The sequence below is a fragment of the Brachyhypopomus gauderio genome, unplaced genomic scaffold (genome assembly GCF_052324685.1).
Source record: "Brachyhypopomus gauderio isolate BG-103 unplaced genomic scaffold, BGAUD_0.2 sc54, whole genome shotgun sequence".
NCBI classification, from domain to species: Eukaryota; Metazoa; Chordata; class Actinopteri; order Gymnotiformes; family Hypopomidae; genus Brachyhypopomus; species Brachyhypopomus gauderio.
Window position 1 is genome coordinate 1,267,058 of NW_027506878.1, and position 19,545 is coordinate 1,286,602.

The window sequence follows — 19,545 nt, forward strand, 5'->3', positions numbered from 1 at the left end:
TCAAGTCTGGATTTTCTCTGTGATAATGATTTGGTTACTGTCTCTTTAAATACATTTTCCTACCTTTTCCAATACTTGGGAGAGAATTTGGGCAAGTCCATTATGTAGGGGTGGACAGTTGTTGATTAAAAATGATTCTGCATCTAATAAATCCGTGTGATGTACTGATAAAACTGATAATATGGTATTAGATAAAGAATAACAGTGGAGCTGCTGTAACAAATATATAGTTTACTCATTAAAACATACATGATTTTAAAAGGGAGACCTGTACACCCCTGCAAGATGGCTTCATTCTGATGGTTGTGAGTGCTTTGGTTTATTTAAAACCACTGCAACCTCATTTTGCATCCACTTTGCACAGAGAATTAACATCACCATGAGATTAACACAGAACTGTCATCTGTTTTTGCTGTCACTGATAGGAGTTCTCCTGCTTGGGTATGTAGTCTTCATTTCTTCATTTCTGTTTACTCCTACCAACAGCAATGTTTATGGTGTAGTGGGTAACAATCTCCTCTCCTAAGGGACACTGGGGTTTAGTCCCTGGTGTAGGTGTGCCAGTCTATATGGATAACAGTTACTAGCTAAGAATCTCAACACTATATTTGCCTGCGTCCTTAACATGACTGGACTTGTAGGTGGCTCTAGACAAGAGTTCACACAAGATTATTTCCAAACATGTTTTGACAATACACAACTGTGAGAGAAGCTCTAAGAGTAAAGGAACCTGCGAGCAGACAGCCACCGTGGGGTGGTGTTTACTCTCACCCAGTGCTAGGGTCGTGTTTAATTTGTATCCATGTCTTGGTTGAGATCTTAGGAGTGCGTTCATGTCAATAATGTTGTCTCTGTGTCTGTGTGGGTTTCCTCTGAAGTCTTGTGTCCTCCCACAGTCCACAAACACACGTTATGCAGCATGTGAATGTATGTTTGTGATTGTTTCTGCATTGATGGTGCTCTGTCATGGGCACAGCCCTCTGGTGCAGCGTCTTGGGGGACTGTTTCCTTTTGAGAGTACACTGAGAACACACACACACACACACACACACACACACACACACAAACACACGCACACACACACACACACACACACACACAAACACACGCACACACAAACACAGACAGAATAACAGTCATTAAACTGCAGTATTTACCAATATCTGTTAAACAATTACACAATTATTAATGTAAAATTATAAATGTAGATAAGTCTATATACTGGTGTCTTTATTATATAATAATAACGCCATATAATATGATAATAATGCCATATAATATGATAATAATGCCATATAATATAGTCTTAAAGAACTAGTCCTGAATTTTAAAGAAAAGATACTCAAATACCTCATATCACATGAGTCAATTATCTCTTATCAAATGATGACCTGAATCACAAACTGTTGCACATATAGTAAACACTGAACCGATGCTTTTCTGATATGAGATATTACCTAAACTCCAGTAGTGACTAATGCCACACCTACACCCACTCACGTTAATGCTGGTGGATATGTCCAGTTGCCCTGTGGCAGTCTGCAATGGGGATGGGCCACTGTACCCCATGCTGAATCAAAAACTGTGTCACAAAAAATGTGTTTGTGTCACTTTTTATTCTTCCTAATATACAGAATAAAATTGTTGTTTTTATTTTATATTGAACAATTCATTCATAAAAACAAATGGGAAAAAACAAACTAACAAAAAAAACCTACAATCTCAAAAACCCACTTACTCTGACACGTTTTTTATAAGAATAACAAAGAAAAGATTAAATAATGACATCACGCATAATGACATGTCACGCTAATCTCCTAAGCACGTCAGACTGTCCCCTCACCTCTGGCCACATTGTTATACTTTCATCAGTCTAAACAAGTTCGGTCCAATGTGGTTTTTGGACTCCTTCCTGTGACCCACACGTGCAGCACCCTGCTCAGTACAGTAATGTATGTCTATAATAGATGTAATCTGACCCCAGATCTGTATCTGTGGCATGTCTGAAATTACTGCAGTCTCAGGCCAGTGTGCCAGGTAAGGAGTCTGCTCACCGTTACAAGGAGGCAGTCAGTTTGTTTATACAACAGAGTGGTTGATTAGATGTTCCAGCACAATTCTGATTAGTCTTGCTGCCACAACATTACAGTTCTGTGGTTTTATCCTTATGGACCGGTCAATCCTAAAGGACTGTCAGTTAGTCAGGTTACTGACTCGATATGTAAACCTCTGTCAGAAATGATCAAACTGGGATGTTGTCATTTGGTAAATCATTACAAAATGTCCTGCAGGTGTGTCTTACCAGAACATAGTGTAAGGCAAAAAGCCACTTCACACAAAGCAGCAACTCAATGTGTGTCACATAAACATAGAAAAATTGTTGCATCCTGATATCTTTCACCTCTGGAAAGGTACAGCCAAGAACGAAAAGAAAACATTACAAAAACAAGTAAAAATAAAATATAGTTGATTAAACAGAAAACATTTATTTAAAGAAATGAACAGAAGTCATATTAAATATCTAAAACATTTAATATCTAATGAAAATTTGTGATAAAGATGAAAATTAAGAGAGTACTATGGAAAGGAAAATACAAGAAAAGGAAATGGAAAAAGGAAATACAAGAGCACTATAGTGTTTAACAGGTGATACAAAGAGCACTATAGTGTTTAACAGGTGATACTGTAGTGTTGGATCTGACAGAACTGTGTCTTGAAAACATACACCACTGCATAAAGGTCTCTCTGTTCAATGTGCAAGTCTTATACAATCACCAAGTGCTCTTTATGGACCCCCCCCCCCCCCCCCCCCCCCCCCAGCCCTGTAATAGATCTACTGGTGCCAGTCTGCCCCCCAGTTCAGATGGTCTACAATCACCACTTTGTTTGTTTGTTTTTCCCTTCACCTGTGTCTCACTTAGTTTGCTCAGTTTTTGTGCATTTATACCCCATGTCTGTATCCATGAGTTGGTGGTCGTTGTCTCTCATATATTGTCAATTTCCTTTGTGTTTCCAACCCGCATTATTTAGATTAGATTAGATTAAACTTATTTAATCATAATATTGTCATTGCCATAGTACAGGTACTGGACAACGTACAATAGTACTTACTCTATTAGTCTATTAATTTATGTAGCCTATTCTGTACCCGGTGCTCCTTGTCTGGTAACCTTTGCTTTGATCATATAGTTTATGTATGTTAGGTTATATGTCTCTTTCGTCCAGCTGGTTTCGTTTTTTTTTTTTGTTTGTTCTCTGTTTAGTTGGCTATTCTTGCGTGTTTGGTTGATCTAGTTATTCGTCGTTGTTAATACGTGTACTGGTTTGGTCAGTTATACTGTTGGTCTCCTTGAGCTCTGTCTGTCTTTAATTCCAACTCACTCATAAATCACGTCGCAGTTTTTCTGTCGGAAAAGTTGATGGTCTTCTGTCCGTGTTGACAATAAATCAAACCCTTTTTGTGTCCTCCGTCTCAGAGGTGAACATTACAGGGTACGCGTTCACTCACCACTTCAAAGATCTATATGAAATATAAAATCCTGTCCTTGAATCTTTTAAATCTCCAACCTACACTATGTCTGTAGGTTAGTGTTTTATCTCCTACTTTATGTCTTTAGATTTGTGTTTTATCTAATACACTATATCTGTAGGTTTGTAAAAACAAAAAGTTGTTTTGTTTTGTTTTTTTAATATCTTCCAATTTTTGAGGTTTGGAAAATGCCGTTTGTGGTGCAGTTTGTACGATTCTGTACTAATGCACTAAATGTTAATTGTGTGCATATTTATAGGCTTGATATGCGATGAATACTAATTGCAAGTGTAATGTAATAACATATTAGTTATTTTCTTAAGTATTTTCTTAATTAGACTGTTAGAGTATAATCATGACAAAATGTGTGTAAATCAGTGGCTCGTTCGTAAATTTGGAGACGGCTTTTGGGAAACATTCGCAAACTTGACGTTCTTAAACTTGTCATATTTAAATCTCATAAATCTGCCCATAAATGTGTTCATAAATCTTTATGGTCATTTGTTACATGGAGACGCACCCGTTGTCTGTTAATCCAGTGAAATCTGTAGCAGCTGCGATTTGAGCGCTGGATGCAGGTTCCTAGTCCTGCACCATGGGAGTGCGTTTGTTTGTGTTCCTGTGTCTGTTCCTGTGTGTGTGTGTGTGTGTGTGTGTGTGTGTGTGTGTGTGTGTGTGTGTGTGTGTGTGTGTGTGTGTGTGTGTGTGAGAGAGAGAGAGAGAGAGAGAGAGACCGTCCCTGTCCCAGTTTTTCCCCCGTCTCCGTCTCTGTTTCCCTCTGTGTTCCCGAGGAATGTTTTTAGGTCGTTTCCGTTAGCGCACTCTCCCCCCCAGGACGGCTGAGTCCTGGGTGTTTCGGTGCTGTTGGTTTTGTGCTCTAGCCCCGCCCTTGGTTATGGGTGTGGGGGTGCTCTGGGAGGAACGGCCCCTGGTGGGAGGAGATCTGTCATAGTACCGCCCCTGACCCCTCCGTCCAGGTGTGTCTACGTTTGTCCGTATATGCTTGTTTCCGTGTGTCTCTTGGTGTGAGTTCGTATGTGTCATTCGTGTTATTTGTCACACCTCTTGTCTTGATTTTGTGTGTTTGACTTCATGTTGCCCTTGTATTCTATATTAAATAAATGTTACGTATTAATTACGGTCTCCACTCGACATCCTGCTTTCTGCTGTCATTCAAAGTGCTTTAAAAATGAGAAAATACAAAGAAATAAATGTAGGAAAATAGAAATAAACCAAATGTGACTAGAATTAATAGACATAAAATGTTTAAAGCAAAAACAGAATAAAAGTATAACTATAAATGAATAAATTAATAAATATAAATATAAATGGTTATATATAAAATGTATGAATATATATATAAATGAATATATATTAAAAATATAAAAGGTTATAGTTGTCACTGGACCAAACACATCCATTACACCAACAATTTGTTAGCTAACAACTGCTTAGGTGGGGGCCTGTGTGGTTAATGTCTGTCCAGTATGACTTTTACCACACATGGACTGAAAATTGCATCTTCTTCCTGTGGACTGCAGAGTTGGTTTCTGTCACAGTGACAGCACCATTGGATTCTCACTAATGTCTTAACGCTCTCTGCTCTCTGTTTCACACTGAGTACAGCCCACAGGTCTTGGGGATCCACCAATCACCTCAACCTTCTGCCATTTTCCTGTTTGAGTGTCCGTCTGACTCCAGGCCAAGTCTGCATGCATCCAGGCCTGAGCCAGAATGACTGATCTCAGATCAGATCTTAGATCAGATCCTACACCACATCCAGGAACCGCTTCCCCACATGCTTGCTGGCTCTGCTGCTGGTGCTGGATTGTTAGCCATCTTGTGTGCTGACCCTGGTGGGAGGGGCCAGAACTAGGGAGGGGCCACAACTAGGCAACAGCAGGGAAAACAACGAGCTGTTGATGAGGCTTTAGCGTCAGCACTGAAACTTGCTTTGATTGGGTGGTTTTGTGAGTGGCTTTGAGAGTGGCTTGGATTGGTTGATTTTGAGAATTGCTTGGATTAAGTGGTTTTGAGAGTGGGCGGGGCTGCTGCCGTCTTTCATCTCATTGTGTCAAATATAAATAAAGTGACACATGACACATGAGCGACCTAGTGCAGTGCCTTTGCCCCATTTGAACACAGGTACAAATGTGTGATCACACCCGGCTCTCAAATAAAGGTGAGTTCCCTAATTTAATAATTTAACATGAAACACACATTGTGTAGGCCAGGGGTAATCAATTAAATCTTTCCGCGGTCCATTTTTGGCAGATAGCTCAGACCTTAGGTCCGGGTCCGTGGTGGCGAACGAAAGTTGTTGAGCGTGGGGGGGGGGGGGGGGGGGGGCAGGACGGCGTTCGGGTCTGGATCCGGACCGCGGTCCGCCATTTGGTGATACCTGGTGTAGGCGCTCTCTTGTGAACAGATGCAGCAGTAACCAGTTTGGATGACTAACATTTCCAAAAAGCAAACTGTGATTTTTTTTTGCAGCAAAGAGGAGAAAATGCCCCCATATGAAGTCCAGACTAATGATGTCCCTTATTCAGAGTACCTGAAATACTATGAATGCTCACATTGTCAGCATGGTCACCTCATCCACATCAGTGGCAGTGTTCTCCCTGGCTGAACAGTGGGGCAAAATGTGCCTGGTGTGGGGATTGTCCTATGTGGAGATCAGGTGCCTGGTGTGGGGATTCTCCTATGTGGAGATCAGATGTCTGGTGTGGGGATTCTCCTATGTGGAGATCAGATGCCTGGTGTGGGGATTCTCCTATGTGGAGATCAGATGCCTGGTGTGGGGATTCTCCTATGTGGAGATCAGGTGCCTGGTGTGGGGATTCTCCTATGTGGAGATCAGGTGCCTGGTGTGGGGATTCTCCTATGTGGAGATCAGATGCCTGGTGTGGGGATTCTCCTATGTGGAGATCAGAGGTGGGCAGTAACGAAGTACATTTACTTAAGTACTGTACTTAAGTACAGTTCTTGAGTATTTGTACTTTACTTAAGTTGTTTTTTTTTAAATACTTATGACTTTCACTTCACTACAGTTGAATAACAAATACAGTACTTATCACTCCACTACATTTCTGTCCAGCTCTCGTTACTCGTTACTTCCACACACAACTCTCCTCCCCTCCCCCGATAGTATTTTCACAGGTGACAGTCTATCAGCAATCAAGGATGTGTCTGTGAGGTGTAAAATCAAGTTCGGTGTCGCTAGTCGTTCTTTTCCTAAATAACAGCAACATGAGCGGAGACGGCGGTGATGGAGCATGCCAGGGTTGCCAACTTTTCAAGATCGCTTGGAGGTAGTGATGGGCAAATGAAGCCTCTTGAAGCAATGAATCTTTCCAACCCTTTGCTTTGCAAAAAGGTTCATTACTCGAGGCTTCATTCATCACTCACTAGTGACATCTGCTGGTGAAACTGTAACAGCCTCGTCATTCAGTTGGATCATACTTTCAACAATTTGTAAATGCAATATTGTCACAAAGTTTCCATCAAACTCATGTTTAGTAACAGGAGAATCAATTAAATCATACTTAATTGTCATGTTTTAATTATTAAAATGATTTGTAGCCAATCTAATCCTTGACCATTAGTGGTTGTGTTGGGTTTTCTTGTATGTCATGAACGTATTTGACAATGAAGATATGTTGTACTTTACTATATTGGGAATTGAGTGGTTGTTGAGGCAGACTGAATATTTTGAGTTAGAAACTGATAAAAAAAAAAACAAAATGTGTTTTAAATAATTGCTTCTTGGGGGTTCTAGATCTGGTTTGGTAGTCATGGCCTGGTGGTTAGGGAAGGGAAGTGGTTATGGAACTGGTCTTGTAACCGGAGGGTCGTGGGTTCGATTCCCAGACCTGAGGCCATGACTGAGGCGCCCCTTAACCCTCAATTGTTCACTTATATAAAAATGAGATAAAATGTAAGTCGCTCTGGATAAGGGCGTCTGCCAAATGTAAAATGTTTTTAACATTACAAATAAGGTTTGCCTCTTCCAATGGTTTTTAGTCTGTTTTTGATGTGTGAATCTGATGTACATCCTGATCAAACAAAAAGAATTTAGAACGTTCCAGATTTTAAATTTAACCACCTTCTACAACACGAAGCAACAGGGTTCATAGCGCTTTTATTTTGAAAAACGATACGCAAAATGAAGCAATGACGTGGCCGATGTAATGCGAGGCCTCGTTTGTTGCTGATCACGTGATTTTGCTCAATCTAACACAAGCTCCGAAGCGGGGCTTCATCGGACACGCCCCTTTTTACTCGGTAGCTTCAGATGTCCCATCACTACTTGGAGGGAGATTTGAACCTGGACTTGGTGGCGAGTGTAAATTGTTGATCGGGGTGTGGCGAACGTTACCGGGGCGGTGAAAAATGGACACAAATTAAGTATTATATCGCGATCGCCGGTGGTTGATAGATATAGATCAGAGGTAAATAAACTAGATTTTTTATTCGGCGTGAGATATCGGAACTGTGGCGTGAGAGCGTGTGAAAACGGTCAAATGCGTGTGTCTCACGCTCAATGCGTGAGAGCTGGCAACCCTAGCATGCTCTTTTGCACCCATGGCCGTATCTCGACAAAATGTTCCAGTTTTTTGAACGGATGAATCATTCCTATCGTTTTAAATGCATGCTTTGTTTGCCAAAAACAAACTATATCACTGCATACCAAAATTCACCGTCCCACCTGAGGAAGTATATTACGGTATGCAGCCTAAATGTTTTGTTAAGTGACTATGTAGTCAGAGGAGCTCTACAGTAAGGCTGGTGAAATGACTTTGCCTGCTCACTCCACTGCTGCTAGGTCTGCTAGGATCACTATAAATAATGTTAACATTATATTGGCAAGTAATTCAAACTACGGAAACATCAATAAGGGAAGCCGTGTGGGTTAATCGAATCTTGTCAAATAATGTTTCCATTCTAATGTCAGTGTAGAATTAATGTCAATAATTCTAATGTGGCTGTGAGTTCTAGTTTGAAAAGAGTTTGTTAGCATGTTGGGTGGCATGGAGTTGGTGGGCTTTAGCCATACTGCAAAAGGTTGTGGCAAGGTTAGACTACCAAGATGCCACACTGCTAATTTTACTTTGTCTTTGTTTATATTGACTGTAGCATAATGTTGTATTGGATGACTGAATACCTAACTAGCAAAGAGAGAAAACCATCATTTTATTATTGACTTTTAATATGGTAACATAATTTGCTTAAACAGGTTAGGCTAGGCTAATCAGTGAATTGTGGTTTTAGAAAATGTTTTTTTTCCTTAAACTAAAGTGTAGGTTAAACTTTTCTGCTACCACTACCTGAATGATGTACATCATTGGAATATGCCTTATGGATTATTATCAAAGACTGTATGAATATTATGCCCAAAGAGGATTTGGTAGGATGTATAATACTTTTAAACTATAACTTTTTTACAAATGTGACGAAAGGTGTACTTTAATACTTAAGTATTTTTAAAAGCAAGTACTTCAGTACTTTCACTTAAGTAAGATTTTGAACATGCAACTTTCACTTGTATCGGAGTAGCATTTGACCAGTGGTATCTGTACTTTGACTCAAGTAATGAAATTGAGTACTTCGTCCGCCTCTGGTGGAGATCAGATGCCTGGTGTGGGGATTCTTCTGCATGGAGGTCATCACATATCTCCATCACTGGGCTACGCTCGTGGGGTCATGCTGAAAAGAGTTCCTCTCTTGGATTTGGAAATGTGTTAGGGTCAGGTTTTGGTGTTAGGGTCAGGTTTTGGTGTTAGGGTCAGGTGTTAGGGTCAGGGGTTAGGGTCAGGAGTTAGGGTCAGGTTTTGGTGTTAGGGTCAGGTTTTGGTGTTAGGGTCAGGTGTTAGGGTTAGGTTTTGGTGTTAGGGTCAGGGGTTAGGGTCAGGTGTTAGGGTTAGGTTTTGGTGTTAGGGTCAGGGGTTAGGGTCAGGGGTTAGGGTCAGGTGTTAGGGTTAGGTTTTGGTGTTAGGGTCAGGTTTTGGTGTTAGGGTCAGGTGTTAGGGTCAGGTTTTGGTGTTAGGGTCAGGTGTTAGGGTTAGGTTTTGGTGTTAGGGTCAGGTGTTAGGGTCAAGTTTTGGTGTTAGGGTTAGGTTTTGGTGTTAGGGTCAGGTTTTGGTGTTAGGGTCAGGTGTTAGGGTCCATCACCTCACATTGAGCAACCATTGCGTTCATATATACATTTGTGTACATTTACATATAGGCCACTGCTGCTAATGATGACGGTTACAGATTACTGACTATATCCTTTCTGTGTTTAGGTGCGTGTACCTGGGATACACTTCCTCCTTGTTTAGGTGAATTGTTACACTTACACACACAAACACACAGGAGTATATTTTTGGATTTGCACCAGTACTAATTTATATGTTTTGTATTTTATAGTAAGAATGTAAAACTAGAAGGATTCAACTGGTACACTGGTATGAAGTGAGTATCGTTACATTCACAGAGTAGGACTCTGTTCCTGTGTCTGGTTCACTGTGGTGTCACAATAGTGGTGTCAGGGTGTGTGTGTGTGTGTGTGGTGTGTGTGTGTGGGGGGGGGGGGGGGGGGGGGGGGGGGGGGAGTCAGGTGACAGACACAACAGAGACAGGTGACACAACAGATGATACAGAAGGAAAGTTAACAAGGTTACAAACACACAATAGACCATATAGTAATAATAATAATAATAATTATTATTATTATTATTAATAATAATAATCAAGAGACATAATAACAAGTTTACAATAACATCAATATTTCATTTACATGTTCGTCAGCTTTCTCAAGAAAGAACAGCACAAATCCAGGAATGCTCTCCCCTATCAGACGTATGTACAACCTCACACACACACACACACACACACACACACACACACACACTTGTTTAGTTTATTTGCTTTTCTGTTTTAGGATTTTGTATAAGCAGCCCAAAGTTCTCAATGGGTAAGTACATATGGGTGAGTGTGTGTGTGTGTGTGTGTGTGTGTGTGTGTGTGTGTGTGTGTGTGTGCGGGTGTGTGTGTGTGTGTGTCATCACTGTGACCCCATGATGTGTGTGTGTGTGTGTGTGTGTGTGTGTGTGTGTGTGTGTGTGTAACAGCAGGACAGATGTCGTCACAGTGACCCCATGGCTTGCTCCAGTGGTGTGGGAGGACACATTCGACACAACTCTGATTGACGCCATCTACAAAACCCAGAACATCACTATAGCAACCACTGTGTTTGCACTGGGGAAGTAAGTATGTTTTGAAGTGTGTTGTGTGACTGTGTCTTAATGTGACTGTGAGTTTGGAGTGCCTTTATTCTTCACAATAAAGCAAACACAAGCTCAGCAGAACAAAGACACACAAAGTGTGTGTGTGTGTGTGTGTGTGTGTGTGTATGTGTATGCGTGTGTGTGTGTGCGCGCGCGTGTGTATATATGTGTTAATTGCAGACATATATAAAGTATTAGTGACCTATACTTGAGTAGAAGTTGAAGTGTTCTTTAAAAACTTTACTTAAGCAGAAGTACAGAAGTATTCAGCATTTTTTATACTTTTTTTTTGATAATTTTATTTTGAAGGAAGGTACAATACAAATATGTAGTGTAGCAGTAAAAATACAGAGTATTTACATTTCCTTCCATGGTTTTACATTTTCCAAAAATAAACTAAGACTAATGACAGAACATTCTTCCCACCCCCTCCCCCCGCAACCAAGCAGCTGTTGTATTAATCATATATGTAACATACACTGTGTTACAAATCTCAATTGTAATCACTCAACTTGATAAGTAAGGCAAATCTTATACACACACATATACTCATACACATATACACACACTTGGTATAATTACAACCCCATATATCCATATACATGTGCACAAACAAGCCCACATACATATCCACATGCACAAATGGCATTACATCCTTTCAACTGTCATCCATTCCTGCATCCAGTTTTCAGGGTAATTTCTGTAAATTTTCAAAATATGATAGAAAGGGATTCCATTTCAAATAGAACTGATCCACCGATCCTCTCAAAGTGAATTTGACCTTCTCTAGTTTAAGATATGACATAACGTCCTCCAGCCAGGCAGCAGCAGATGGAGGGTTAGAAGCCTTCCAGGTCAGCAGAAGTCTCCTTCGTGCTAAAAGGGTTGTGAATGCAATAATATCAGACTGTCGAGTGCTTACAGATGGAGGCCCAGCAGCCACCCCAAAAATGGCCATTAAAGGGTGTCAGGTTCAGTTGTAAAACTTCACTCAGGATTCCAAAAACTGACGTCCAGAATGTACTGAGTGAGGGACGATGCCAGAAGGCATGAGCTAGGTCTGCTGGGGAGAAGGAGCACCTCTCACATCCAGGGTACATATTTGCAAGCCGAGCTTTACTTAAATGGGCTCTGTGTAGCACTTTAAATTGAATGAGCCCCAGTCTAGCACACGATGAAGAGGAATGGATTCTTTTGAGTGCCTTCTCCCAGATTTCGTCTGACAATACTATGCCAAGTTCTTCCTCCCATCTGGCTTTACTCATATCTGGATTCTGGTTCTCCAATGACATCAATTGATAGTATAAAATTGAGATAAGACCCCTATTTTTAAATGCAAAAGTAAGCTGTTCCCACACTGAGACCACTGGAAGATTAGGAAAAGATTTAAACGTTTTCTTTGTAAAGTCACGTATTTGTAGGTATTTTAAAAAGGTGCTATTTGGGAGATTGTATTTTTTCTTTAAATTATCAAAAGTGTCAAATATCCCATCTGTATATAGATCTTTAAGACACATTAGACCACTTAGACCCCACTGTCTAAATGTTGAATCTTGATCAGAAGGAGGGAACAGATGATTTTTGTATATAGGGCCCTGAGCTGAAGCTGTGGTAAAGTTGTAATGATTGCAAAATTAATAGAAGATTTTTAGGGTGGAAAGTACTAGTGGGTTGGAAGTAAACTGAGAAATCTTCAATTGCAGGGAAGAGTACACTAAGGCTGGGAGGCATGAAGAACGACAAGATTTCATTTCCAGTTGAACCCAATCTGCATCCGGTTTATGAAGCCAGTAAAGTATTTTTTGGATATTGGTCGCCCAATAGTAGTGAATGAAACTAGGAAGACCAAACCCCCCCTCCTCACGATGTCTCCAAAGAACCTGTTTGTTAACTCTAGGCACCTTCCCATTCCAAATAAAGGAGGATAGACATTGATCCATTAGTTTGAAGAAGGATTTGGGTATAAAAACTGGTAGACTCTGAAACAGGTAAAGAAACCTAGGTAATATTGTCATTTTTACTGACTGTATTCTCCCAGCCATAATGAGAGGAAGAGTACTCCATCTTTTAAAGTCGTCCTTCATTCGGTTAAACTGGAGTGTATAATTGGCTTCAAACAGTGTTGAGAAGGTGCGGGTAATATGTATTCCTAAGTATGAGAAACCGTCTCGATGTAGGGGAAAAGGTAAAGACTCCTGTCGAACCTGCAAGGCCAAATTGTTAATAGGATAACATGCTTTTTGGAAAATTTAATTTATATCCAGAGAAAGTTCCAAATCGAGTCAGTAGAGAAACGATTGTCGGGCTACTAGCAACCGGATCTGTGATATACAGTAAGAGGTCATCTGCATATAGAGAGATGCGATATTCAGCGTCTCCTCTTCTGATGCCACAGAATAAAGTGGATGATTTGAGTGCAATAGAAAGGGGTTCAATGGCCATCGCAAATAGCATTGGCGACAGTGGACAGCCCTGTCGAGTGCCACGGCCAAGGTAAAAGTAATCAGAGTGACAATGGTTAGTTTGTATCCGTGCCATTGGAGAGTGATATAGTAGTTTGACCCAATTTGTAAACCCACTTCCAAAACCAAATTTCTCTAAAACTTTAAATAAATATGCCCATTCCACCCGATCAAACGCCTTCTTTGCGTCTAAGGAAACAACCACCTCTGGACTCGTAGTATTACAGGGAGAATAAATCACATTAATTAATTGACGAATATTAGAAAACGAGTGAGGGTTTTTAATAAAACCTGTCTGTTCTGCAGAGATTATCTTGGGAAGAAATGATTCCAAGCAAATTGTAAGAACCTTTGCCAGAATTTTCATATCAGCGTTTAATAGGGAAATTGGACGATATGATCCACATTGGGTTGGATCTTTGTCTTTCTTGAGGAGTAGTGAAATAGATGCATGATACAGAGAATCCGGTAAGTGACCGTTTTGGAACGACTCAGCGAATACCTCCATGAGAATTGGGATAAGCTTATCTTTAAATTTTTTGTAGATCTCAATGGGGTACCCGTCAGGGCCTGGTGTTTTACCACTCTGTGTTGCCATGATGGCCCCATTGAGGTCTGCCTGTTCCACACCCCGATCCAAGAGCTGTTCCAATGTAAGGGTGGGAAATTCCAAATTGTTCAGAAAGCTCTCCATGTCCAAACTATCCAAGGGGAATTCCGAGGTATAAAGAGAGTAATAGAAGTCTGAGAAAGTTTTGTTAATTTCTTTCGGATTGGTTGTTATTTTCTGGTGCGTATCTCTTATCTGAGGGATGAGTCTGGATGCCTCCTGACGTTTTAGCTGATGTGCCATCAATCGACTGGCCTTGTCTCCGTGTTCATAATAGGTTGCACGAGTCCTATGAATCAGTTGTTCTGCATTATTACTGGATATGAGGTTGAATTTTGTTTGTAATTCAATTCTTTTCTTATATAATTCGGCCGTAGGTGTCTGAGAGTATTGTTTATCCAGATCTTGAATAGATTGCGATAGGGCTTGCATGTTGTTTTTACTTTCCTTTTTGAGATGCGAGGTATACAATATAATTATACCTCTGAGGTAAGCCTTGAGGGTGTCCCACAGCAATGAATATGATATAGCTTCATTTGTATTAATTTCTAAAAATAATCAGAAATCAATAATCAATATTAGTAGATATTAAATTACAGAATTTCTCATTGGAAAATAAAAGGGGATTTAGCCTCCACGGGGGGGGGGGGGGGGGGGGGGGGGTCTCACATTTAGAGGGAAGTTCAGGTCCAATATCACTGGTGCATGATCTGAAATAACTATGGCAGAGTACATACTTTGCCGAACTGTTGGAATAAGCAAAGTATCTAGAAAGAAATAATCGATTCTGGAAAAAGAATGATGAGTGTGAGAGAAAAAGGAGAACTGCTTGACTGTTGGGTTTAGGAACCTCCAAGGATCAATGTAACCATTTTGTTGCATGAATGATGTAAAAACTTTTGCCATATTAGAGAGTGGTTTTAAGTTAGATCTATCGAGAGCTGGATCCATAACGCAGTTCAAATCACCAGCGAGGATCAGCGAGTGATGTGTATTCAAATTTGGTATTGAAGACAGGACTTTGTTTGCAAAGCAGACGTCATCCCAATTAGGGGCGTAAATGTTTACCAAGACAATCGGTCTTTGAAACAGGGATCCAGAAACAATTATGAAGCGACCACAGGGGTCACTAATTATATCTGTCGGCGTGAACAGTGTTCTTTTAGATATTACGATCGCCACGCCTCTGGACCTGCTATTAAATCTGGAGTGAAATATCTGATTAACCCAAATTTGGCAAAGCCTATTGTGGTCATTTAATTTGAGGTGTGTTTCTTGTAAAAATAATATGTCTGGCTTGAGTTGTTTTAGGTGAGAAAAGGTTCTGGCCCTTTTGATTGGTCCATTCAGTCCTTTCACATTCCAAGACAGGAATCTTACCGAATGACCTCCGTCCGCTGCTGTCATTTTAACAGTATTAAAAGGTTACAAAATCGTATACATGTATAAATTTCCTTCAGATAATCAAGATTTAACACAGATAGATATTTTATAGATAAAAAATAGAGACAAAAGCTGCAGTAATTGCCCAATAAAACTCCCAGACCCCTAGGAAAACCAAACATAACCATTAACCCTAGTAACCTAGATCTAAATCCCCAACCGAGGCTGATCGCAGGTATTATAAAGCGAGAAAAAAAAACTTCCTGTATAACAATTACTATCCTACATATGGAAGCGAATGTGAGTGGCTCCCATGTGCATAGTTATTAAACCTGTTCTATACATAGTTATCTTTTCGAAACCGAGTGATAGTTCTGAGAGATGCTGGCATGGCAAGTGAGCGCATCCGAGCGGCCTCGTCCTATTACTCACTGCGTCCCCAGTGCAAGTCGTAAAAGACTTTGGCCGCCTCTGGGGTGTCAAACAAATGTCTTTTACCTTCATGAGTCACCTGAAGTCGAGCAGGATATAAGAGGCCAAACCGAACACCTTGACCGTATAGCAAAGATTTTACCTCCTTAAACGCTGCTCGTTTCTTCCCCAGTTCAGCACTAAAATCCTCGTGAAAAAACACACGATGTCCACTGAATTAAAACTCCCTGTTCCGACTGGTAATGATGTGATGTTTATCCTGAAAATTTTGGAAAAGGACCAAAAACACTCTCGGTCTTGTACGTTCAGTATTTGTTGGTTTCGCTCCGATCCGGTGTGCGCGTGCGAGCATGAGTGGTCGCGAAAAGAAGTCAGACCCCAGCACTTCTTCAAAAAACGTCGTCATAAACGAAATGGGATCTGACCCCTCCAAATTCTCCGGAATGCCCACAACTCTCAGATTAGATCTCCTCGATCGGTTCTCAAGATCATCTATTTTTTCTTTCAGCCAGAAGTTTTCTTTCTGTAGATTTGAAATGGCTTCCTCTGCGCTCACCAGTCGGTCGCTTTGGTCGTTCAGGCCGTCTTCGAGTCCGCGAATGCGTTCATCGTGCGATTCATAATATGATTTAACTAACTCCAAAGTTGAATTAATGGGAGTCGGTTCTGTTTTCAACACGGATTGGATAGTGTGAGTCATATCTTCGAGAAGTACTGAGCGCAGTTTGCTCAAATCTTCTGGTAGCATGAGCGGTAATGGCGTTTCTGCTGCTACTTCGGTTTTCTTGTTCACCGCTTCTGTTTCTTTCTCACCCTGTTTATGTCGGAGGTGCATTTTACTCGTCATCTCGTCAGTTAATAGTTCTCAAGTCGGTATATGATTTCGATGTAGATTCTGCTCTCAAGCTAACAGGTAGTTAGAAAAATTGGGAAAATACAACGGGAGCTCCTCTCACATGCGTCCACTCACTCCATGCTAAACCGGAAGTCCCCCCCCCATTTTTTATACTTAAGTATTTTGTAAAATGTATTACTCAAGAACTGAAAGTAAAAAGTATTGTTTTGTATTAATTAAAGAAAGCAGTTACACTTAGAAATCAAAGCTGTCAAAGACCACAAATACAAGTGTTCTGTATGTAAAAACAAGTGGCAACTTAATAACTGGGCTTAACACTACATACACAAAAAACAGGTAACCTATGCCCCACTACGTCGTAGGTTAGACACAGAAGTACAAGTTAACCTTAATTTATCTGAAAAAACAATGTGTATTTTGGACGTAAAATCCATCCATCTGGTTCTAAGGGTGAGCCTACTGCCCTGCGTTTACCCTCAATAAATGCCCTTACCCTATAAAAACACTACACTATAAAAATGAGCACATAATTAGTCAGCAGCGTGACATTGACTTTTATGATTGCCAGCTAATGTTAAGTGAATACTGCAGCACGTCATGAATATGATTAGGTTAGTTAGCTAGCTAAGATAGCTAACCTAATTAGTGCTTACTGACAGCTCAAGCTGGTGTCTTCTGTGCGTTATATTTGTAACTTACCTTGATGTGTTTCTTCCAGTTCGAAGGTGAATTTTTGAACGTCAATGTTTCACCCTCTTTAAGGGAGGCGGAGTAGGCACTTCCTCATATAGGAATTTATTTTCACTCCGGTAAATGTAAACATTGTCTCTAGGTAGGGCCGGGGGTGGTCTCCTTCCTCACCCTCACCGCCACGATCACTCGATGTTGGAGGTGTGAAGGTGCCAATATATATATACACATTAATACTGTAACGCGGTGTGGGGGCAGAAGGACGAGGCACGAATATCCAGCTCACACACTTAAACGTCGCTTTATTTAGTGAACAAAATAGCACAGACAGCGCACATATAACAAACACATTCACTTGTGACACTCAAACAAAGACGAGCACGGGACACTGCACGAACGCACATTAAATAGACGAACCACATAAACACCGAGTGATGACGAGAGTCGAGCCACAGGTGAGACTGATAATCACACTCAGACACAACCACACCCACAAAGATACACAGACGCAGACGACTAGACATAGACGACATAAACACATGCCCAAGGGGTGGGGTCGGGAGCTGTACCGTGACAAATACAACAACAAGCTTATGTAATATACTTATTCTTCTGCTGTTACCAAACACAGTACCATCTCTTTTAATGTGATAAAAAGCTAATTATTTCGAATCTTTTCAAGTATATGTGTATTTGTATAAATATGTAAATTAAGCTGAAGGTGCTGGAAAATATTGAAAATGGAACTTGAAAGTGTGGTACAAGTGCATGAATTGCACCTTGTAACTTCGCACACACAAAAATTCATGGGCACGTCATTTTTGTCGCATGGACCCTTGCGCCAGTTGCGAAGCGTCAAGTATACCTAAAAGCTAGGTTTTCCGAAGCTCGAGTGTTCAGTGAAGGCAGGCAGCAGAGTACATTAAGTATATATACATACTGTTTGATTCCTAGCTAACATGTTTATAATTGTAACGAGTAACTATACAGCACATAAAAAATTTATAGTAAAAGTATTAAACTAATGGAAAATATGTAGTGAAGTAAAAGTGGAAGTAAGAGAAAAAAAATACTCCAGTAAAGTACAGCATTTTAGAACTTTAAGTATATTAGTGAAGTAGTTCTACTTCATGACTATACATCTCTGGTTAATTTTGTGTGTATGTGTGTACATGTGTTATTAACAATAATGCCAACTCCTCCCCCAAACCCTCAGATATGTGCGGTTCCTGAAGGACTTCCTGGTTTCAGCAGAGAAACACTACCTCCAGGGTTACCGTGTGCATTATTACATCTTTACAGACCAGCCAGAGGCAGTTCCTATGGTAACACTGGGTGCCAACCGTAATCTGACAACACTGAAAATACCAAGTTCAAACCGCTGGCAGGAAATCACACTACGCAGGATGGAGAAGCTTGAGAAACTCATTGAGAACCGACTGGCCAATGAGGTCGACTACATCTTCAGCCTCGACGTGGACACCAAGTTCTATGGTCACTGGGGGGCGGAGACTCTGGATGATATAGTTGCCGTGATACACCCTGGTTATTACAGTACAGCACGTGATGAATTCCCATATGAGAGGCGTCCTGAGTCCCAGGCCTACATTCCTCAGGGGATGGGAGATTATTACTATGGTGGTGCAGTGATTGGTGGTCTAGTGAAGGAGGTGCACAAAGTGGTTAAAACCTGCCGGAAACAGCTGGACGTGGACACGGAAAATTCTATTGAAGCGGCGTGGCAGGAGGAGTCCCACCTGAACAGGTACTTCCTGTACAACAAGCCCACCAAGGTCCTGTCAGCTGAGTACCTGTGGCAAGACTTTAAATCCAAAACCGATGATATCAAAATCATTCGCTTCTCCCAGGTCATTAAGAACTATGCAGAGGTGCGCCCCAACCCCTGATCACACCCCACCTGGATGTAACTCCATGGACTGTAATGTTTTACACATACACCATTACACACATGCACATGTTCTTCTTGTGATATTTTTATTTGTAAATAATGCCTTAAAACCTTTCAAGTTTTTCATTTGGCTTTTGGTTTTCTAATTATTCTTTGCTTTCTTTTTACTTATTTAATAAAGGACCTCTTGCAATAACCTGTGTGCATGTCTTCTCTTTATATTTCTTCTTCTTTGGTTGTAAAGTCAGTCAAAGTCAAATTTTATTTATATAGCACTTTTTACAACACATGTTGTCACAAAGCAGCTTTACAATCATATGGGTCCAGATCCCTAATGAGCAAGCCAAAGGCAACAGTGGCAAGGAAAGACTCCCTATGATGGTGGGTATTAGGAAGAAACCTCGGG

General features: G+C 40.7%; 1 protein-coding gene across 1 annotated transcript; it reads left to right on the top strand.

Annotated features, from left to right (window-relative positions):
• Positions 1-323: 323 nt before the first annotated feature.
• Positions 324-19,335, top strand: LOC143488751 (globoside alpha-1,3-N-acetylgalactosaminyltransferase 1-like). Its single transcript, XM_076987633.1, has 7 exons — positions 324-441; positions 9,814-9,849; positions 9,938-9,982; positions 10,319-10,369; positions 10,452-10,484; positions 10,642-10,776; positions 18,447-19,335. The coding sequence occupies exons 1-7, from the start codon at positions 380-382 to the stop codon at positions 19,135-19,137; spliced, it is 1,053 nt and encodes a 350-aa protein (XP_076843748.1). The 5' UTR covers positions 324-379; the 3' UTR covers positions 19,138-19,335.
• Positions 19,336-19,545: the final 210 nt, after the last annotated feature.